A 24,747-nucleotide genomic window follows, 5' to 3' on the forward strand; every position below is an offset into this window, starting at 1 on the left:
GTCCCAACCTTAGGTTCTTCTTCATTCAAGTAACATAAAACTGGCATACATTATAGAAGACAGGACTGTTTACTATATGATTTTACCTTGAATTTGTTACCAACACTGATGAAACTGAGTTTCCCAGCTTTTTGTTTGGGATCCTTGTTGTTGTTAGTGTTAGCTTCAAACAACTGTCGAACAAACTTGTCCTTGGATTCACATATAAGAGACTGGAGGGACATGTGCAAAGCATCATTGTTTTTTTCCACAAATTGCATCTGAAAATACAACCAAAGAGATAAAAGCACATTTGTTTTACTGTCCCAAGTTACTTCAGTCTACTTAGAAAACTAAAGGAAATATAGTTACATACTTAATTCAAAAATCAGCAAGAATACATGGGGTAAATATTCATATATTACTTCAAACAACTTTTCAGCTGGATACACAAAACCCTGGTGCCAGAGAGAAAAGACATTCTTAAATTTGAAGGATGTCGTTGGAATTATGAAACCCAAAGAAAGGTTTGGTGCCTTTAAAGAGACCAATTGTTTTTTTGTCAGTGTCTATCCTTCCATTTCCAGCACTCAGCAAATCATCATCACCTGGGAGTTCTGAGAAGCTTAATTCTTCACTGCTTGTAGTATCACTTAAGATCTATTGTGAAATGGGAATTAACATGCACACTTAAACTGGTACATCTACACAGCTTGGCAAATGAAATAAAAACAGGTTATTTTAGTAGTAGTATGACTATTTATGAACACTTGATTTAACAAAATATATTGACCCTTCCTACAAACTTTATGTCTCATTTATTTGAAATGAATCACCAACTTTCAGGAGAACATTACATTACATTGAAACTCAGAGATCAATACATTAGTATCCGTTTTCATATTAATGAAATCCTCAATAGTTTTTGATACAACTTAATAGAGACTTTGATAGTAATGAACGGAAGAAGCCAAGACTACTTTGAAGAAAATGCCAGTTTGCCAGATAACCCATAAAAGGGTGGTAAGAATCAAAGGGCAAACACAGGACTCCAAAGTTACTCAAATAAGCGTCTGTGAAACCACCACAGTGTCCTCACCACAAATCAAACTGAGAACTGCTGAAAGTGCAGTGAGAAAAAAACAAAACAAAACAAAACAAGTAACAGAAGCACTAAAAGGCAGCTGCTGTCCAGAAGTTTAAGGCCCAAGCTAAGAAAGTCCCTCTGAGGAAGAGGATAAAGTCAAGCATATTAACAGTTTCTGGACTTCACATCTGATTAGCTCTGACAGCAGAGTTTTTGTGATCAAATCTGTCTCCTCTGTTCCTGAAGACACTCTAAGGCATTATTAGTGCATCATGATGAGGTACATAGTTAAAAATAGAAGACCTGGTATAAATAAAAATTGGCTCCAATTTTACTGAAATTCAAATTTTTTATTATTTTGATATCTACTCTAAGCAACCTCAGAAAAATCATGTAGGTAACACAGAGGCTTCAACTTTCTTATTTTTAAAGTAACTCATAGAATGCAAAACAGCACAGCAATCATTATTATTCTTGGAGTATTCTGAAGTACATAAAGACAAATCCTTTAAGCACATTCTTTTCAATTGTCAAAAAGATCTCTTTGCAAGTAGCGTCCTTGGAGTTACACAGAACAACAAAGTATTATGGATCTTCATTTCAACCTAAACTTTTGTTTTTGAAAATTGGTATTGGTCTAGATATTGGCTTCAGGCCTTACAGTGTTTTTGTACAGTAAGTAATAGTCAAAAAGGCACAAGAATCTGGAATGTATTTTGAGGGCAGCAATTTCAGGTATTTTGTATTTTTACACGAATGAGTCCATTGCCAGTAGAAATGGAAAACACGAAGTGTGACGGGATTGTGTATGAGGATAATCATGCTTGAAAAAGGTACTCTTCACTAACAACACTTTTATACCACATGGTTTATTCTTCTCCTCAGGATGTAAAAACCCTTTGATGTAAAATCTGCAGTAGATTGTGAATCAATATATTTGATATTGGCACTATTATCTATAGACTTGAAACAAACTTATACACAAAACATACATCATTAAAACAGGCTATAACCTGCAAAGTTAAAAGAAACTGTCAATTCTGTCAAATACTGAAAAAATTAATTTCAAAGCTAAGACATATCAACATTTGATTTTCTTTTCTGATCACAGGAAATTTTGCCATTTTAGCTATATGCACTGAAAAAATAGAAATGTTCTACAGAAAAAATAAACAGTGTTCCATAGGTAAAATTACCGTCTCGTAGCATACTGCTCCTGCAAAGTGTCGGATAATAAAGCCTTCATCATCTCTGATATTTCTGTGAACAGCCAATTTAGACTTTCTGGGAATCTGGAATTAAGAAGTTGAATTACAAAGAAGTATTGCAATGGAGACTAAGAAAAAGTTTATTCTTAGAACACCACCATGAACTCCCAGGAACAGTTAAAAATCACATTTCCTAGAAGTACAGTTCCTGTAAGTACAATTGTGCTGATGATTACCATTCCTATCCACACTATGATATTCTAAAAACCTAATTGCAAATTCTTCCAAGCTCTTAAATACAGTGTATTCAAAATACAAGTCACCAGGATTGCTAACACCAGCCAGCTGATTTTGGTTTTGCCTTTAATCAAAACTTTCTGTATCATTCATTTGACATCTGATGAATAGCCTTGTTATATGGATAGCATTAGACAGAAGTTTAAGATCTGGCTTTAAATGGTATACCTTAACAGGCAAGCACACAGCTGATCATACACATACCACCAAAATGTGTCCTGCACAGCAATTCAGGTAAGCAGGACTAAGCAGAAACAACATAAGGTAAATAGAAGACAATTTTGGTAAATGGATGATAAAGGATGGCTTCCTTTGCTTGCAATTTTTCAGTATTTTTTTAATTTCAACACAATTCATGGATATAAATTGCAGCAATCTCCCTTAATCTTCCACACAGTGCTGTATGTTAAAAAATAAACAACAAAAACATTTTCCTAGTATGACTCTTATTTTCATCCCTGAAGTGCTAGCTAGACACTAGACATGAGTCAAATGTTCTCCAAAGCAAGCAATTTCTGAAAAGAACAAAAAAACTCATCTGATATGAAACAATCTAAATTAAAATGTGTTTTTACTTCCTTTTCATGCTTTACATGTTAACAAACTTCAAATATCAGTGAAGAATATGGCTTTAGTTTCAGCAGGATATTAGAATTGCTTGAAGCCTTCACTGAACTTTTCATCAAATCTAATAACCAAACCTGTCCTTAACAAAGAGGTACAGACTGTGCAGACTGAGTGGTATGAGATTTCTTACGAAAGATTTTCATTAAATTGAAGTGTTACTATCAACTGTTCCAAGAACTTGTTTCATTACAAGAAGATAGACAACAGAAATAAACCTACTGAGAGCCTGAAATGGTCCTTGTGTTTCTGATGCACAACTGAAGTAAAATGCTGGTCACTTGGTTGGGGAAGACGGTTTTCTTCATCCAAAATATCCAGTACACCTACTAATTTTGCTTCAATCAAATCTATTAATAAAAAACATATATTTACAAAAATTGAATATATCAACTCATATCACCACTGAACATTATTACACATCTAAATACTGATCTGATTCTCCACAAAAGTACCTATGGAAAGCCATTAAACAAAATACAGAAAGTCACGGCAAATCAATTCTATATATCTTAATTTGTATAGGTATGTATAGGACATCCATCAAATCTAGAAGTTCTAACTCTTGTGGAACATGAGAGAAAAAGATCATGAACCAATTATTTGATTTCAACTCTTGGTCTCAAGATGAAATTAGTCATCCAAAAGGCGCCCAAATCTTCTTATAGTATGATCATAGGTCTTTATGCAATAATTGCTTCAATTGCTGGGGGAGATTTTTAAGCTTTTCATCCACATTTCATCACACATCAAAACTAAAAGGTTAATATTTCCATTTAATAATGGATCCAGTGAGAAAGAGGAATTTGTTTTAGGAAAGGCAGACCAGACTTGAGCATACAGTGGTGGTTTCACAACTGCATTGCCTTGACCTCTCACATATGTATACCAAAGCCCTCGAAAACTGACACAGAAATTCTTGCTCTTGAAACTATTAGACACAAACTCACAGTTTTGCAACTTTTTTCCATTCTCTATGAAACTGCGCTTGTAAGAGGAATTTTTACTTTTTTCCTGTGGGAAGGATGAAACTGCTCATGCTTGTAACTGCAGCAATGCCTATGAATTCTTAAGATTGTGAAGTGAATGAGGCTATATATAAAACCATATAATTACTAGTGCTATGCATATTTTTCCTCTTCTGCTTGAAGCTTTTTTCCCCGTAACAGTAACAAAAAGCTTGACAATTCAAGAAGTACATACCTATACAGTCCTGATTATCTACATAACGAACTTCATTAACCCCCAGGCCTTCTTTCTGGTAAAGTTCTTGTTCCTTAAGTTACAAAAAAAAGTAATTGAAAAGAGAAATCACCACTCTTAATTTATTTTTTTTTTTACTGATCAAGAAAAAAAAAAAAAATTTTAATAAACATTAATTAATTTTTAAAAATATAGCATAAATCAATACGTATTTCAGAATTCCCTTATACAGCTTAATATATTCCAGCATTAGCACCTTAATGATAAGCCTGTTCAACTGAATATTTCCATCAGGTATTAGCGATTATCCAATCTCTGGATACCTCACTGCTGGTTTTCAAAAATCCACATTCTTTTCTGATACAACCAGATGTCACATAATATGGAAAGAAACAGTATGCCAACTGGATTTCTTTTTTATTCAAACATAATGTTTAATCTTATGAAAAGCAGTGCTACTTTAAATATCTCTTCAGAAAAAAAAAATTCCTCAACTATAACAGTAAAAAACTAAATCCTCAAATATAACATTAAATATATCATACCTCTTTCAGAATTCTTTCATTAAAAAATTGCTGCAGTTTTTCATTACAGTAGTTTATACAGAATTGTTCAAAACTGTTGTGTTCAAAGTACTCTGAAAGACAGAAGTTAAACTTTCATGATAAAAGTGTTCCAAGAGTTTATATTAAATAGTAAACAAGAGAAGCCTGACAGTGCTAATATTTAAAGATGCACCCACATCCATAATCATTTCCTTCAGCAAAATGATGTATTTTACAGATTTCCATGTTGTACACAAGGCATCTAAAAACACTGCAGCAACTGACAGACAGTTGGCAGCAAACCAAAGCCAGATGCTGCCATATGGTGAATTTGTACCAATACATTCTCATGCATCTACGATACAACAGGCTGGCACAAGATATCAAATCTCTAAAGACCTGAAAACCAAAGGCTGTTTCCCTGGACAACCTTGCCAGGACTAGAGCACATCACAAAACATGCCCTGTTTTGAATTTCACTGAGCCATAGATGGCAAAAGCTTTCATAATAACCATTGACACCAAACAGGAAACCCTCCCACTCTTCATTACAGTATTTGTTATTGAATCTTTGGTGGGAAAAAGTGGCAGCTAGAAATTATTTAAAATATACTTACCAAAACCAGCTATATCTAGAACTCCAATGAAGAAAGAAGAAGTTTCAAACGGAAAACACTGGTTTACCCTTTTCACTACATGATCAAACAGATGACTATACACGGTTTTAGCCAAGGCATCACGAGCATTGTTTGCTTGTTCCACTTTCAAGGGTACCCTAATAAAACAAGATACAGATCTTATTTTTCAGAATTCCTTACTGTGAAATGCTGAGACTAGACTCTAAACTTAAAAACATCCTTTCCAATACCACCATTTAGGACGTAAAAAAAAGAAATCCCTGGTGTCTAAGCCAAAGCAGGAAACAAACAATCTTGCCAAGTTAAGACTATCTTACCTGTAAAAAATAATAATGTTTTGCTACCATCAGTAGAAATGAGATTCAGATGATTTCCTAATTGTTTATTGGATAATTAGAAACCCTACTGACAATTTCCAGAGAAGATATTTGAAATATATACATCACCATCTACAAAAAATATTTCAACTACTTATTTATGACTTGTTTTGTTAGAATAAAGCCTTATATTTAGTTTTTGCTCTGACATCTTTTCTGCTCCTCACCCCATCACACCAGTGAGGAGGCTGAGAGTGAACAAGAAGCTGAGAGGGAACAAAGCTGGGACAGCTGGCCCCAACTGACCAAAGGGATATTCTCTATCATATGGCAACATGCTCAGCAATAAAAGCAAGAGGAAGAAGAAGAATAGGGAAATGGTGCTATGAGTTTGAAATTCTGTCTTCCCAAGTGACCACTACACTTAAAGAAGTCCTGCTATCTTGGGGAGCTGAACACTGACCTTCCAATGGGAAGTGGAGAATGAATTCCTGGTTTTGCTTTGCTTGCATGTGCAGTTTTTGCTTTACCTCTTAAACTGTCTTTATCTCAACCCATGTGTTTTCTTGTTTTTACCATTCCCCACCCCACTGGCAGGGAGTAAGTGAGTCCCTATGAGGGGCTGAGTTGCCAGCTGGAGTTAAACCACAACAACAGCTTACCCATATTGCATAATTTCCTTCACTTCCCAGAATTCATAAGAACTAAACTAAGTAATAATTTTTTAAAAAATAAATAATAATTTCAAGGATAACACTTTTGATGCAGAATCATGAGAGTGGTGGTGATCACTTTCTACTGTGACTGGTAAGGCACAGAACAAGAGTCTCCATTCCCAAAGGACACTTGCAGCTACATTACATTTGATAGTAATTAGCTTTAACACACAATCTTGCCTTCCACTAAGTATCTATCTTAAGGTAATGAGTACTGGCAGAAATCTCAGCTTATAAATAGAAGCAAGGTACGTTTGTATTCTATTCTGATACGTTTAAGAGATCAGAATACTAATTCCTGTCAGCTGCAGACCTATTACATAATACAATACATTAAAATCATTTATGTTTTTCACTTACTTTTTTAAACTACATGACAAATAGTTGTACTTCTAGAGCAGATATTTATAAAATGTTCCTAGTTTTCAAAATAGCAAATTCTGCCACTATTAAGTACAATTCTAAAAACTGAACAAACACTTGTTAAATTTCATGGTATGCAGCAAACACACACAGAAAGAAAATGTAACCCTGCAATGCATTTTGCACAACTGAATTTCAGACCTTAAAAAACACTTTAAAAAAACAGTTCAGAACTTAAAAAAATAATGCTGAAAGTTCACTTAAACAGTAAATACACAAGAGCCCCATCACAAAACTGACATTCAGAACAAGTAGCTTTCTTCTAGCAAACTTGCTTTCCCTCAGCTCTTCCTTTCTTTGATCCACACAAAGACAAACTGATCTCTTTCTTTCTCATTTCTTGCCTGAACAGGAAATAACAAATTTTCCTTCCTCCACTTCTCCTTCTTTCCCTCTCCTCCATTTATCAGCTACTTGAATGGAGTAAAGAAAAAATTCTCCAAATTCTAAGCTCTTTGGTACAGCTGAAAGAAAAACCCTTGTTGGTCTTCATGCCAACTTCTTCAGCAAGGTTTCCATTGATCTAGAGTTTGAGACCAAGGGGAAGATGGGATAGATTTAGCCTGTGGACAACTCCATGCAGTTCCCAAATGTACTCCAGAACAAATTAACTTTTCAATTAAAAGCATATATAATTTGCTCATGATTGACAGCTGAGTCAGAGAGCAGGTGAAGTGATATCCATCAATTACTGTCATCCAATATGGTTATTGGTTCATAAGTAGTGTGGATGAAACAACCTTACCTAGTTAAATACCCCACATAATAAAAGAATATAAGCAGCACATTTGTAATCTGAGAAAAGCTGAAGTTCAAAATAATGTAATAAAGTATTTTTTGAAAAAGTTTTTCCAGTGGATGCTTCAGGCATCACTAAAAAAATGCAATTTGGTAGAAAATGTACTGCAAAAGAAACTGGAGTACCTGGAGTGATTCAAGTTAATATTTTTTCACCCTGTAAAATAATGTGGTTTGTGATGATGGATGGAGTCCTCTGTGGAAGTCTTCTTGGAAAGGAAGAAATTGAGCAAGAGAGAAGCACAGTAGCACATTTACAGTCTAAGAGAAGCACCAGATTTTGAATCCTAACACATTATTCCTCTCTGTAAACACACTTCAGATGGATGGCAAAAACATCATCCAACAAGGTAATTATTATGGGGTTTTGGGAGACAAGGACAGATAGATGTAGTGCAGCTGTCAAGTCCCCCAGGCAGTTCAGTACACATGAGTATTTAATAAAATTCAGAGAGGTTGCATTTAGCATTACCCTCCTACTGTTCCTTGTTGGCTCCTCTGTGCCCAGCAGAACAAAGCCTTTGTTATACTCTGAGCACAGTGATTTCAGCAGAGCTATTTATTCACTGTGACCTATTAGGACTCACATGATCTACTTGCACACAAAAGGTCCCTAAGAGAGAGAGAAATGACCAGCTCTTTGGGTTGCTAGAAAAAAAAAAAAAAAACAAAAAAACCTAAACCAAAAAACCACACCACTAATGTACTTGTCAAAACTCTAATACTGATAGCAGTCAAGTAGTTTCTAAACCACACTACCACAGAAAAAATGGTGTCTATGTAACAAATAACTAAAATAATCCAATTCACTTCCCTTGTACATGCCATGTGAGAAGATGATATTGGTGTATTAGAGTATGTTTGCTTTTAGATGCACAAGATTAGAAAATGCTCGCAAGAGAGGCTTAATGCATTCATCATTGAGATGTTGTGAGGAGTCTGCTGAACTCATTTTTGACACCCCCAAAATAAAACACAGGAGAAGTAAGATCTGCTGGCATAAAAACATAGCTCCTTGTGTTTGCAGACTTTTGAAACTGCACAATGCTAATAATGCTCCAGGCTTATCAGGATAAATCTGCTGACCAGAAAATCTTTACAGTTTTAATCCAGAGTTAACTCAAAGCTGTAACAAAAATTAAGAAACCTTCCTTGACAGTGTAAAGGGAATGATGACATGGTGAGCCTCATAATGGTCGTAGCTTGATATGTCCCACCAAACATTCTCAAAAGGAAAATAAACAGACAAGCCTTATGTATGTGTTACATGTACAACAGCCAAAACAAATCTATTCTCAGAATCTGAATCGGCAGTTCACTGAGAGCATTTCCAGTGGGGTGCCATCTGAATCTGACATGGATATGATTTGTTCAAAGCCCTTCAGCTTCCATTTAACATTATCACTTAACAGGAAACTGAAATTGATGGTATTCTCAAAAAATGGGCTCTAATAATACTCAATTAAGAAAGCAGAGAATCTTGGTAACAAGATTAGCATATAAAATTGCTTTTAAAAAATTCAAAATGTAAAAAATCCACAAGATATAAGTAAATGAAAGTGGTGGTAAGCTGAGGAGAATTAAAAAATAAAAAAATCAAGATGGGAAATAACCAGGTAAGCAGTAAGCCAACAGAGAAAGATCAGCAATTATTGTGCAGCCCAACCTGAATTAAGTAAAAATGCTACTGACTTTCAAAACCTGCAATGTTCATATTTCCATGCACTACTATGAGTGTCATCTGTACTGTATAATATATAATTTTCTAATCCAGTGTTATCCACAACACTGATAAAGCTTCTCCTGGATGAATATATCAAAGATTTTGCTGTCAATTTAGACATGGTCTGGGAAAGAGCAAATAGCAAATTCTTGGTCAATATTTTCCACTGGAGACACTTTTTCCTGCACGACCAACATCTTCCTACACATTAAGCTTGTAATGAAGGGGAAAAATTACTTATCACACTCCATATCATCTGATAAGGCAGCAAGATGATAACTCAAAGTCCCAAGTTTCCAGTAACTGGTGGGGGAGAAGAGGAATTTACACTGGGCAGGGAGACAAGAATTTACTCTCCAGAAATGGACTACTGAATACACAACTATAAACTGTAGATCTTGAGCTTTTAACTGAATGCAGAGTAACACATCACCCTCCCCCACTCCCCTCAACATTACTTACCGTTTCTCAGTGATTTAGAACTTTTCTAATAGTAATGATGATGATGATAACAATAATAATAATAATAATAATTTCTGTAATGAATTTCAAAAGACAAAATATGCAAGGAACTGAAATAAATCCCATTAATACTGATGAGTGTCATATACTAAACTTTTGGTGGAATGTGGTCCAATTCACTAAAACAATCTCCTTGTTTCCATAAGTCAATAAAAAACACTCATGCTTCTTCCAAGGAGTGAATGTTCATTAGCTTCCTAATTAAAAGATTGATACATTTAACTGAACACTGAGATTTATTTTCAATGTGCTCAAAACTGCTTAGTCTGGAAAAAAAGTTCAGTTTTTGATGTGATGTTTCGTTGAACTCCAGAAACAGCTCATCATAGAAAACTAAATGTTAAAAAACACAATTCAGTTGCAGGCATCTTAGCTAGTATTCCTGACAGCTTGCATGCTAGGATCAGTCTCAGCAAGAGAAAATTTGTGGTGGAAGCTAGAGGATTTTCAGAAATAAAAGCTAAGTGTATTGTCATTTTCATAAAACACAGTTTTGCAAGAGTCATAAATTTCATGGTTTTGAAATGTTATCACTGGTATACCATATTTATACATGTTCTTTGCCCTTCTTCCTTCTCCATGTGCATACAGAAAGAAATCACTATCTTGCTCCTGTAGCTAGGAAGTTACCTTGATAATAGCTTCAGGAAAAAGCAAACAGAAAAAAACAAAATAGCACACTTTCTATCTGTTTTTGGATTATTTTTTTTTTTAAACATTATTAACAGTCAAGATTAAATGTGTGTTTACCAAACACAGCAAAAAGCAGCACACTTCCAGATTATCATTTGCGGGGATGTTTTTAAAGTCAAAACTTGATTTCAGAAGAATTAAATATGACAAACACAAGGACACTGATTACTCAGACATTAAGGAGGGTGGATAACTGCCCTCTAATTGAAGCATGCCAGCCCTAAATATTACAAGGCAGCACTCACGGGAGCATTGTGCACTTCTCATGACAAAGATTCAAGTGTCTTCTGAAGGACTTTAGGTACCAGAATAACATTCCTTGATAGAGTACTTCTGATAAATCTTCTAGGGTATCAAATCTGCTGTGCAGGCTGTGAATTTAACTGGCTGGCTGCTATACTTTCTTTGGCCACACAGCGTACTCAGTGACCCATGAGATTGTATACAGCACAAGAGTTACTTATTCAAAGCGCCTAGAACTGTAAGCCCGCTAGCCTTCAGCACTCCGATTTTTGCAGGACCAGGAGGGTGTACCTGTGCTTGGTAAACCATGAAAAGAAGCGCTTTAGACAGTCGCGCTCGGCCCTGCAGCTGGTTAAGCGGGAGCCGGGGCCGATGGTGCCGGCGGGCGGCCCCTCACGCCCCGGCCCCTCACGCCGCGGCTGCCGCCACTCACTTGATGACCGTGCCCTTGGCGCCCCCTGCCGTGGTGAGCATGACGCGCGACGTGAGGCTCCCGCGCAGGTCGTCCTCGTCCAGGCCCAGCAGGGCCGCGCAGCGCTCCAGCGCCGCCTGGCTCCGCGCGCGCGGCGTGCAGCCCCCTGCGGACACACACCGGCAGCAGCAGCCGTCAGGGAATTGACCTTTGCCTCTGGAAACCACCTCCTAGCACTTCAGTGCGGACAGTCAGAGACCTCAGAACCCGGGGAACCCCCTCCAAACAAACATAAAAATAGCGCCCCGCACAAAAACGATGCATGAAATTCTGCATTTCTACAACATTGCCCAGGCTGCTTGCAGGGAAGAACTATCCCAAAATGCAAAAGTGGTAGCCCCTACAAACTAAGTCTAATGACTTAAAACTTTTGAACTTGGATGTTTCTGTAATCCTCCAGGCTCCCTCGCTATGCAGCAGAAGTGCCTGACAGGGCAGACTCCCGGCACTTGGATTTTTGAGATAAGGCTCTAGATGTCCCAGATAAACAGCCGACGGTGCACTCCCTGCTGCTCTGCACCTGCCTCGGCCAGCAGAGATCTCAAACTGGAACACCACCCACTTCAGTCGAATCTAACACTTATTTACATATATCTCCTGTTGCTCCCAGTAGACCAGCAACAGAAATTCAGAGGGTCTCTGGTAAGAGACTGCCTGGAGCAGTTCAAATGCACACTCTGTGTGAAGATATACAAGGTGAGGAAAGAACAAAACATGTATTAGGAATTTAGAAGTTCAATACATTCACTTACATTTTAGAAGTTCACTTACATTTTAGAAGTTCAATAATTTATTCCAGAAAAAAATGGGCCTGAATTTGAGTATTTAGGGGATGTAAGTTCCCTTATGATGTTCCCTTCTATAAACCCTGACTCTCCTTACCATCTGTGGTTCCCACTCTTGTTCATTTCCTTCTCAATCCCACATTTATGCCTCTTTCACTGTTCCACCTTGTCAATGCCTAAGTCACAACTCCCAAAAGGCGCAAACAGGGAAGCTCTCTGGGAAGCTCACTGTTTTGAGATACACAAATCCACTACTCATCTCTACACCTGCATCTTCCCAGATTGATTCTCATTAATCATGGTCATTTCAGTTATATTCATGAAGATGCAGCATGAACTGACATTGGGGAGGTTCTGATTTGACCTACAGAGCAGAGGGAGAGTAAAAAAAAAAAATAAAAAACAAAAAAACCAACCAAAAAAAACCCACCTCTGTGCCAACCCTAAGCTACCCAGTCTGAATTCAGCACTGGCCCTGATTTGACACACGGTACTAGAGCCCACCCATGATCTCTTCTGAACAGAATGTTTTGTACATTCTGTGCTGATTCTGTACTTGGGGTCAAGAGCTAGAGAACCTGTAAAGTTAGAACTCATTTAATTCATCATTCAGAGCACCTTTTAAAATGGTCTTTGGTCTGCTCTTCCAAACAATTGCACCAACAGCAATACATACTTGAAAAGTAGGGGCAGGGGAAAACAATTTCACTCTATCTTGCAACTCAAGATAGACCTACATACTTAAATGTTTTCTACTACAATTGTATTTGTAGTATATCCAGACCCAGAGGAATCAGACCTTCAGGAATATATGGACAGCAGTTCTCAATATAAAGAGGCTGATTTCAGTAGTAAGGTATTACAGACAATTCCCAAATCATTAACTCTCCGTCATCAACCTTCATTCATATTCTGCAATTAAGTCCCAACTACACTTGTACTGCTTCATCTAGTGAGCAACATCTTAAAATTAGGAAGTTATACTTACCTAAGTTTTTGCTGTAACTTTTTTGTCTTCACCTCTCAAAATACTATGATGTTATTTTTGGAAGCCAAAGGACATAATGCCTTTCCCTACAGGTGGAATTGCTAATCACTAATTTCAAGATATTTTTGTGGCATTAGCGAGAACTTGGACTTTAAAGCTATTGTTAAAATACAAGTATTGTTTTATGACACAAAATGGCTCTTTTCTTTTTATCAAACTTTTCACTGAACAAGCTCTTAAACAATTTCAATGCAAGCCTATCTGCTTTAAAAGCAAGTAAAGAAGTACAACTCCAACACAAACAGGTAAACTTGACTTCAAAATGGGGTGAATTAAGACTGAATTACCCATGAACACAAAGAAGCTGCCAAAATCAGTAATTCACATGGAAAGGAACCATCTCTAATCAAGAGGCATTTTCAGTATTTTTACAAAAAACAATTTATATTTCATCTAACCTGAAGTACTCCCAGCTTCCTCAAAATCAATATTTCCAAGATGAAGTACACCAGCCACTACTCTAAAAAGGTCAAGTTTTTCCTCATCATCCAGTCCAATCTTTTTCATTGCTGTGCACATTCTGTTGAAATCTCCATGATCATCTAACAATGGATCCTTCAAGGAACCTTCTTTAAGATACTATAAAACAAGAAAAACCAACAATTCTATGTAAGTGCTTTAAAGTAAATGTAAGCAAATATTTCCAGTCAAGAATAAGTCATAACAAAAAGCATACAAAACCATGCCAAACTAAGTAGAGATTCGAGTTCTTCATAGGCTTTGTAAGAACCTTACTTTATTTTAAATTGTTGATACTTGGAAGCACGATCTTCAAACTTAAATTTTAAAGCCAACTTCAAACTATCTTCAGGAAGCAGAAGCTAGAGAATATGACTGCTAAGGACAGAGGAGTATGAGATAGTGAGCAGGGGGGAGGAAGACTTTGGCTAAGGGAGCTATTGGAGTATTTAATACAAAGGAGTCCTTCTAGCCCCAGGCAGCTGAAAGAAGATGCAGGTCCTTGCAATAGGACGACAGAAGGATAGGAGTATAGGACACATCAGAACCAGGAGAGTTATCCCTATTCTAAACAGATTTATTTAGAGAAATATACTAGTTGACTTTTGCTGGTAATTAAGAAAGAGAAAAGTTGTTTGCACTGGTCTGTGGGTTAAAAGAATATTCAAAATGTTCTGAAATACTAATTTAACATTATTCTGATTGTTCTGATTTAAATAAATTGAAAGCTATTTTAGCTATAAACCAGTTTGAATAGTAGAAAGTAACACATCTGCATGCAATCAATAAACTACATGAACATGCACAGACTGAGCTACATTTTTACACTTATGTTTAAATGTTTTCAATTAAAAAGAATAATTAATAGCCTTGTTAATATCAAATAAGCTAACACGATTTTTATCAAAACAAAACACCACATGCATCTGAAAAATTCACTTCACACAACATGTAGGCACATCAATAACATTAAACTACATGTTAATTATGTAAAATGATCACCTCATCTTCCTGATAAGGAAAACACAAAAATAATTGAAGTATTAATTGACTATTCCAGCTACTTTTATTCAAATATACAGTCTTAATATTTTTTATAAAATGACAGAGCAAATACTAAATTTCTAATTTAAAAACCTGAACAAGGCAATATATTTCCTGTTTAAACAGCTATACTAGGTTTAAATATCATTTAACTTTGATCTTTTATTGAGCCTTCAAACAGACATGGCAGTTACATATAAGTATTATGATATATGTTGTGCTACTTCATATCTTATATAAATTTTTAGAACAGTTCTCTGAGTATGTTTTAACTTAGACAAACACTTATTTCAAATCAAGTCTTCTCTTAGTTCAAGTCCATCAGAGGACAAGTTTTATGACAACACCCACCTGTAAATCACATCAATAACAGAAGATTGAACAGGTTCACCTTCCAGTAGCAAAAATAAGTGAATGTTGATACTCTATACCTACTCACTACAATTCTTCTTGAAAGGAAAACTGGGTAATTTGAGGCAAAATTCCCCAATGCTAGCCTATATGCTTGACAAGAATGGAGTATCTACCAGCTTTCTGCCTCACAGTGATGTCAAGCAAGTATTTTTGTATCTGCCTCTCCACCATCCCTCATTATAGAAAAAAGCCTACATTTCACAACTGAAGTCCCGACTACATGCTCAGTGTTACAATAATACAACCACTAGAAATCATGGGGTAGACTTGACAACGTTGACTTGAGCAATGGAACTATCTATACAGTCTCTCTTGAACTTCAAGACCAAGTTATGAAAGAGATGGCATGGCCACTTGATGGAAAGAGGCTCTCAAGTAAAGTTATTTTTGTCAGATATATGTGCAGCTTACCCTGCTACTGAATCACAAATATTGATTTGATTAATATTTGAAATATCCTCCAGCTACACAAATGTGAATTTCATACTTTAAGTATGAGTAGATGAAAATTTTATTGGAGAAAAGTAGAAGTTTAATTAGTGTTTTAACAACTTCCAATTCATATATACTATTAATTCAGAACAAATTCTTTAGTATCCTCATGTGAACAGCTCAAAGGTTTAAGTGCTACAAATTCTGGTAATTCCAATTCTAAAAATCATAAACATAGATGGAGCAAGAAGATATAAATGTTTTGAAACTTCAGACTTTCATCCAGGAAATGCAATGCTCTAGCATAACTAGAAGTTAATAGCAAGGGGAAAACAAAAACCTTTAAAGTTCACTGAGGAGGAGAATATAGTCATAGCTAGAAGTGAGGCTGCACTACTGATTTATAGAACAGCTTGGAGCATCATTACAAAACTCCAGGTAGTAAAAATGGCTCCAGAAAAAACATTGCTTCTCACCTATCTCTAGGTCCCTTTTAAGATTTTAAAAAGAAAATTACAAAAGTATTAGATTTTTGTTTTCCACAGAAGATAAACTGCATTATTAAGTGTTACATTATTGTAAGAATGAAGAGGAAACCATTTTATATACACTGTTCCATTTGGGATTTTACGATGCATGTTAAAATGTATTTCTAGGACTAAACTCCAAAGCAGAGTTCCAAATTCAGCAGCTTTGAGAGTACCCTCTTACACCTATAAAGATGTGTAAAATGAACATTTCATTCCACACTGTAAAATCGTCATCACTTTCAACTCTATCTCCATTACTTAACAATATAAACTAACTGAAGATAAAAACCTACCTCAGGACTCTTGCGATTTTGCAAAATCTGCTTGTCTGTTTCTTTGTTAGCGAAGAATCTGGTACAGCCTCGATTTAAATACTGTAACAATAACAAAGTGGAAATACATACTCAAAGATAGAAGTAAGGAAAACATGCTTTTATTTAAGGCTTGCCCTACATGGCGTGATTCAACTTGATACAAACAACATGGAAAATGCTCATAATTCATTCCTTAAAAATGTGTTTACTTACATCTACAAAATTAAAGAACTGCAACAGTACCAAACTTCTTTTCAAAGTTTTTTGATTTTGACAGCTAAAATACTTTTTGACACAATGGGATATTCATTAAGTCACATAATATTTTCTTACTATTTGATTCTATTAAACCTATTCAAGGAGTCCAGGATTACAGAAAAGACAACCAAAATAGGAACCAAAAGCATTAATTTTCTGGCCTACATATAATATGAAACTACTAATTTTTCCTCACCAAATATTTCTATGGGTAGTAGGAGACAGTGTATTTAAAAGCTTGAAGAATATTTAGCATGGTCTAAGCAGAAGCCTTATTTAGAACCTGGCTTCTGATAGCCCCCTCATGTTGTATGGTAATCTCAGATTTACTGTTGGGTAAATCAGACTGAGTTTAGATTTAAATAATTACTGTTGCTTCCAGCAAAATGGGATCGCCAGCTTTTTCCTTCTGATTTGTTCAGCTGAGTGTAAGAACTCTGTCCAAAAGCTTGGACAGAGCCCTTTGTCTGAAGGAAGTGAACTGATTCTTTGCTCTTTGATGGAACAAAGATGTTTTCTAATAGGTGAACACAGACAATTCTTCTCTCTGATTAAAATTTACATGCAAAATTCCAAAATCCCAAAATATTATTTGAAACATTTCTAACAGCAGAAGAAAAACTGGTGACAAATTTAGTATTAAAACAAAGTGACAACTGTTCAAAGCTAGCTTGGTGTTTAAAGTTTTCTTTATCAGCCAATAAGAATGCAAAGCACAGCGTATTTTAAACACAATATATCCCTGTATTACAGCATTAGTAACACAATCCCAGAAACTGGGGATGGGAACTGAGAAAGGTCATAGTTTTCAAAAAGAGAGTGTGGAAACTTATCTGACAAGTTGAGAACATGAACCAGCATGGTAATAAATGATAACCTACATAAAAGACATTTAATCACAAGATAATGGCTGTCATTTGAAAGCTAAAACCTTGAATAAATTTATATATTAAATTAGGGAGAAATTATACTTTTAAAAGAACACACAGTTTCAGGTTATCATACAGTACATGTAAATACCATTAGACTTGGGGTTTGGTTTGTATGGTTGTTTGCTTTAAGTGTAGTACAGCACACCATTGTAACTTTAGTGACCCAAACATAAGGTAATCTGACTTCTCTTCCTGAAATTTAGATGTGAAAGAAGTTCAGCTTCTCGTCCCATCTGTTGTTCTTCAGGTACAGAATTACTTCAGGTACAGATTTACTGTGTAGCTTTACTTTCACAGACATGTGATTCAATCCAAGGCACAAAGACCTAAAAGGTTCAGCAGAGGCTTTCCTCATGACCTTGAATTTCTGAAAATTTCTGCAGGGCAATCTAAAACACGAACACCCAGGACTGCATGCTTTCATGTGGGTTGTGCTGGAGAATGGGTGTGTAAGAAACCTGCAGAACTGCAGGGCTATTTGCATAATCCTTGGCCAAGTAAATTCTCACTTCCCCAAGGAACCTGCAGAGTGAGGAGGAATTAATACAGAGGTAATAGCCGTAAGAGTTGCTGCAATCCAGAAGACAGGTCAGGCAGGTGCAGCCAATGCAGTGTCTTGGTTTACATGCCCAGAGCAATGTGTCCCTATGCCATGATGGTCAAATGGATGGGGAGGAGATTCCAAGGGATCACGTAAGTCAAAGGGAAGCAAGTAGTAAAGAGAATTAAATTATGCCTTATCTTTTAATACTGTTTTTTTCCTTTGAAAAACAAAACAAAACAAAAAAAAAACCACAATAAATTTGAGATGGTGCTATTTCCAACAAAGTGTACTTTAAGGAAACCAGGCTTGAGTCTTAGAACACAAGCTGGCCCTAATTTGGAGGCCATATTGACTCGATAAACCATAAGGCTCAAGACAAGGGGCACAAGAGAGCCAATGTAAAACTGTGACTTAAGGGATGAGCTTCTCTAAACCAATTTTAGAGTTTTAGTTCTTTTATTAATATATTCCTTGTAAAAAAATAGTACTGATAGGAAAATACTGAACAATCATCAAACTTTGCCTTATGTAATATCACAGTCTATTAGCAGAAGCTTGAAAGATGGTATTTCTATGAATTCTGAACCAGACATGCAGTCACCTAAGCACAGTTAAAAAAAAAAGTGACACAAGTGTGCTTATTCAAAATCATTTTATGATGAAAACTGAAGTAGCAAATGAGAATAAAGAATACAAAAATCATCTTGACAAAAGAAATGCAAATTTAGGAGGAAATTTGATCTTTTACAGTTTTGTTTTCCTAAAAATTAAAACTTGATGAAAATTTAGTGCAATATGGGCAATTAACTTTAGGAATATTTCTATTCATTTACAAGCTTAGAAAGATGAAAATTATCCTAGGGTTTTGTTTGTTTGATTTTTAATTAAAGATAATCTATTTAAGGGCAACAAAAAACTGTGTTAAATTTTTTTAAATTTAATTTAAATTTAATTTTTTTTCATTTAACATGCAAAGTGGACCTTTCACATGCAAGGAACTCAGAATTCAAACAGTAACTAATGGCAAAGCAATAAAATCCTTAATGGAAATTAAAGTGCCTGCTACAATCTTAGTAAAAGTTAAAAAAAAGGTGTGATAAGGCTGGTGTAGCTATAAACTCTTTATACATGAAATATGCAAGAAAGTGTCCTCTGTAAAATAACTCAAGCTTTTACAGTTAAGTACTGTCCTGCACCAGCCTGATTTTAAGAAGGTTTTAAGTTTGACCCTGACATCTACAACCTTAGGTGCTCTCATGAGCAGAATTCTTGATTTAAAAAAAATCCCCAAGAGCAGGTAGGCAACATATTCTAGAAAGAAAAATCAATTAATTTCAAGAAATAAAATTTAATGGAAAAGTGGCTGCACAATAAAAACATAATTGAAATTCTGTTCAACATTTTAGCTCTAAAACGTACAAGAGAATACTGCACAGAGTAACTGCAGAGTAAAGAAGAAAGTTTTGAAAAATAGCTCCACATTTTACAAATATAAATGGTGTTGGGTGCTCTTCAGTATTAAACCACGACACTGTCCAACCCCTGCTTTGCACAAAACTGGTAGGACATTTGTGTATTTAAAGCTTCTAGCCCTCTGCTGAATTTTGATGGAACAGAGTGCAAAAGGGAAAGCAACAGATAAGCACAGTCCAAGTTTTATTTAGAAATCCAAGTAGGAAGATCAACTAACAAAGAAAACAGTCAGCACAGTAACTTAATTCTTTGTTTGCAGTGCTTCTCATCTCGTTTGAGATCAAGTAAGTCTAAAAGGATGACAGTAATTTAGCTTATGTCCTTTTAATTCCATGTTGTTGTACTACAAAACCCTTCAAAACCCAAGAGATTTGGTCTGCATATTTTAGGAATACACAAAATTCCCCATCCATGATTTTCCAAGCCAAATATAAGGCAAGAAATGGTGAGAGATGGAAACAAATGACAGAACACAAGCAAACTGACCAGGAGATTTGCACTGAAGAAATTCACACTTTACAACTCTAGAAGAGCCCATAATATTACTAACAGCTGGGAATACAACAGTACATTTTCTGGAAAAGCACAGGTTCCTCGGTTTTAAGACAGATACTGACTCTGATACTCACCCTAAAGTTGTCAGGAGAGCTTAGATACAGCTTTTCCCTAATGTCTTCTGGAGCACCAGCACAAAGCCTGTAAAAGATATGGTAATTCCTCTCTTCTTTCCCTTGCACACAGATCCTAGATTTCTCCAGAAGATAGTGTGACACAAATCCACCAACCACCGAATTCTAGGAAGAAGAAATATTTTTCTGATTATCTGAATATTTGTTACATTATTTGAGATTCAGGTTTTCAATTTAGTTTTGACTGATCATGATGCACTCAATAGAAACTGCTCCAAAGATTAAAATCTATCTATACCTAATACATATTAACCCTAGAAAAAAAACGCATTGTCTATACCTAATATATATTAAGCCTAGAAAAAGAAACTATTGCCTTTACCATTATTTCTCTTCCCAGCTCATGTATTGTAGATACATACACTCTTCTTAAGGATTTTCTTTACCCCAAAAATAAGAAATTCATAACAGAACCTCAGGAGTTACAGCAAAGAGCGTTGCTACAGCCATCCTTACACTTTTTCAATGATAGTGCTATTAGAACCTTCTTTAGCTGCATTTCACTGAGACTCTTGTAAAATAAAAGGAGGGGTTAAATTTATAGAGTACATATTTGGACAACATCTTAGGCAAATTAGTTATGACACAACATTTTATTTCCAACACTTGCACTTCTTTATTGCGAAGGTATTCTGACACAGATTTTTGATAGCACTTTGTTATCTGGCCTACGATAAAATTCCTCCATGCCTAGAGAAATCTTAATAGCAAGAAAATTCCTGAACTTAATGGCCATTACAGGAACTATGAAGGATTGACTGACTGACAAACTTGATTGCAGTTATGCAATCGTTCCCTTACGGAGGAGGTCTCAAATCTGTACTCATATCACTTTGAGAAACCAGACCTAAGAAGCTGACCACGAAGTGATATGTGATATCTTGTAAAAAAGGGGCTCAAGTAAGCAGGCTGATCTTGCAACAGAAAGCTGAAACAAGCTTTGAAGCAGTTTCTGAAGATACTCAGAGAGCTATTTGCCTCAGCTTAAGTAATTAAACTGAAACACCATGTAAGTCTTGACATGAATCCATCATTTTAAGTAAAAATTTTGATCTCTCAGTAACTTTATTAAGATGAACCAGACCAACAGATAAAGTACTCTACTCAGAAAGGAATTTAGTAATTTACTATCTAAACTATTAACAAAAGCTCTGAAGTTAAATTACAAACCAAGTGATGAAAACTTAGGAAAAGACCGCAAGCTCAAGACTAGATAATGAGCTTTAAGTCTGCAGGAAAAGAAATATTCTTGCAGTTGGTCTGTCCTCAGTCAGAAAGATGAGGAAACAATCTCCAGAGAACATCAACAGGAGTCTTCAACTCAGACATACATACCAACTAAACAGTCATCCTTAATTGTGCAATGTGTGTAAACATATGCCACCTAAACAAAACTACACCCGAACAAAGAAAATATTTCTTATGATACACAGTTGACTAGTATTTCTATCAAAAAAACAATTCCTTGACTTCTGTCACACACAAATTACTATGTGAGGTCCCAAAATTTCATACAAATACATAAAAAAAACAGTAATTCAGTTGAAGTTGAAATACATTTATGTCTAATGCACAACTCACACTTAATTGAGCATTAAAGGAATGGATGAATACCTAACAACAAGTGAGTTAGTCTCCATATGAGAAGACTCACATATGCAATGAAGGGACACGTTTTTAATCTTTTGAGGGTGGAAGTAATTTTCCTATTGACTTGCTACTGCCTTCCAGTAATGATACAGTACAGTGCGGCTCTGGTTTTTCTTTCAAGGTGACACAATACAAATTGAATCTGTTAAGTGGGATGGTGGCTATTTGCTGCAAGACTAGTAGGTCTGTTCAGCCTTCTGCCAACCAAGTGATTCCATTATATGGCAAAAAAATCACCACTGGTTACCTGTAACAAAATTCCAGTACCTTTTCATTGAAGTGAATTTCAACAAATTTCCCAAATCGACTGCTGTTGTTGTTACGAACAGTCTTTGCATTTCCAAAAGCTTCTAATAGGGGATTTGCTGTTTAAAAAGAAATTTTTGTAGAGTTAAAACTCAATCAAGAAACTACCAAAAAGAGAGAATAAATATATTATAATTAATCAGGAGACTTATTTGGAATAAGGTTTGAAAATCAAAGGAAAAATATTACCTATTAGGAATAATATATTTTGCAAATTATACTGGATATATTGTGGTGGAACATAAAATTAAGTGCTTAAGTGTCTCATAACACTGCAATGTACTTGAATCAATACTGCAAGAAATTCAGAGACAAATGCCAAAAATTATTCACTGATGTTCTTCTACAGGAAGTAGGTAAATAACTGGTACATAAATTACATGAGACAAGACACTTTCCAATTATTTATTATTCATGAAATCTAAACTACCCACTTATTCCACAGACAAAAATGCCACTTAAATGTCATGAATGCAGTGTATTAGACTGATTCAGAAATTAATAAATATAATACTAGAAAAGCGTGTTGATTTCAAAAACCACTTAACAGTGCCCTTTCAAATTAGGTCAATTAAGTGACTGACTGATTTGATGTTTTACTGGCTGCTGCTTTTCAGCATGTTAAAGCCCATACAGAAAGAGTGGCAGCAAGCAATCTAATTCTCATCTACATATATATATATATATACACACTCACAGAAACATCATACACAGTTTAAGCAGTTTGAAACTGCTAATTAGTTACAAAGTAGAAGGCCTCTAAAAGACTGCATTTTACTAGCTCTGAAGATCAAAATAAGTTTACTGAATCACGTTAACAATAAACCACTAAAAATATCTGCAAGATATTTTAAGCCTTCTAGCTAAAAGTAAGCCCTGGAAGCTAAGTGAGCAGAAACTCAGATTTAAAACTCCACTGACAACCATTTAAATATCTGCTCCTACAAAAATTAAAGAATGAAGGAATGACATCAATATTTGGATAAAATATGTGTGATAATGGCTCATGTAATAGAACATGAGAATTAACTTTTTTGGTTTGGCTGTATTTTCATTTTTTTAACAACTGAAGTCTATAAAAATGCAAATCTGACTTCTTACATGATCTTTATAACTATTCGGGTATTTTATGTAATACTAAGTTTTAAAGAAAGTAAAGAAAATTAATAAAACCAAATTGCACAAGTTCTTCCAGCTAGGCTGAAGGTTCCTCTAGTAATACATATACCACAAGCATATTCATTAAAATCATGCCTAAAAACCTTCAGAATCTGTGCATCAGATGCTGTTCTAAATCAAAAAGCCCAAACTCTTTGAGGAATATCTACAAGTACCAATTAATTTGCATCAGGCATTATCCAACTCTTGCTCACTTTCTGAGTTCCTTTAGCACACACTGGATTTCACTAAGGAACTGGTTGAAGCAGACAAAGAGCAACAAGAGATTAAAGCCTGCAGTACTCCTCTTGAAAAAGAGGTTCAAATTTGAAAACAGGAAAATTTAAAGCAAAAGTAAATATTTTTTAAAGAAAAAGACACAGAGTCAAGAAATTCAAAAATAAATTATTCTATGCTATAGAGGACTAAAACTGATGTATGAGGAATTATTAGATTGGCTGAAGTTGGGGTTTTTTCAGATACTTCTATTTTCTCAAAAAGCTATTCTCTGTTCAGTTAGAAAGTACATGCAACATTAAAGAGGCTTAATGAGAAGGATCAACACAGTCTCTCTTCATCTTGTTTGGGAGTCTACTGTAAAGATAGATACAGTCAAACTGCTGTTCTATATTATGTGATTTCTGACAAAAAATGATATAACAGAAAAATGATCCAGAATCATAATTTAAAAGAACTTCCTACTTTATTTGACTTTGAGAACTTGATAGTGAGGAGGGGGAGTTAAATTTTCATGGTACGAACAAATAGTAATGAGCAAACAATCTTGTCCTTGCAGATTTTATTCCGTTTAAAATTCCATTTTGGGTATCACTTCTAGTACATTATGTGTGTAAAGTGCAATTCAAACATGCAAGTAAACATTTTCTAGATAAAATGACTGTATGAGACTATAATAAATAAAAATAAATTAAATCACAAAAAAAAGTTTCAAAACCTAGGATCAAGATCAACTACCTGTAATTTATGCTCTAGAAAGTCTGATAATATTTCTATGCTAGCTTTTATTCACTTGCTATTGAGTCACATTTCTGAAAAAAAAAGTAACCTTGGAACCTTCAGTTAAATGAAAGAAACTTCAATACCTTCTACAATTCTATCATCAATATCTTGGCCACTTCCATAGGATTCTGTCAAATACCTGTGATGCAAGATAAAAATATCAGTATCATTCATCTCATGCCAGGTTTCCTCAGTTAAGCAGG

The 24,747-nt window shown here is 35.3% G+C and overlaps 1 protein-coding gene across 2 annotated transcripts in view; it reads right to left on the minus strand.

Moving 5' to 3' along the window:
• The window catches only part of MYO6 (myosin VI), a 99,048-nt gene that overhangs the window by 32,644 nt on the left and 41,657 nt on the right, over positions 1-24,747 (minus strand). For both annotated transcript variants that reach the window (XM_015621936.3, XM_033512950.1), the window contains exons 7-18: positions 24,628-24,683; positions 22,328-22,425; positions 20,351-20,515; positions 16,494-16,574; positions 13,720-13,900; positions 11,450-11,594; positions 5,561-5,718; positions 4,944-5,035; positions 4,399-4,471; positions 3,418-3,545; positions 2,263-2,358; positions 87-260 (exon numbers count right to left, since the gene is read on the minus strand). In XM_015621936.3, coding sequence (XP_015477422.1) covers positions 87-260; positions 2,263-2,358; positions 3,418-3,545; positions 4,399-4,471; positions 4,944-5,035; positions 5,561-5,718; positions 11,450-11,594; positions 13,720-13,900; positions 16,494-16,574; positions 20,351-20,515; positions 22,328-22,425; positions 24,628-24,683 — 1,447 coding nt within the window. The remainder of the gene's footprint in view (positions 1-86; positions 261-2,262; positions 2,359-3,417; positions 3,546-4,398; positions 4,472-4,943; positions 5,036-5,560; positions 5,719-11,449; positions 11,595-13,719; positions 13,901-16,493; positions 16,575-20,350; positions 20,516-22,327; positions 22,426-24,627; positions 24,684-24,747) is intronic.

The sequence above is a fragment of the Parus major genome, chromosome 3 (genome assembly GCF_001522545.3).
Source record: "Parus major isolate Abel chromosome 3, Parus_major1.1, whole genome shotgun sequence".
NCBI classification, from domain to species: Eukaryota; Metazoa; Chordata; class Aves; order Passeriformes; family Paridae; genus Parus; species Parus major.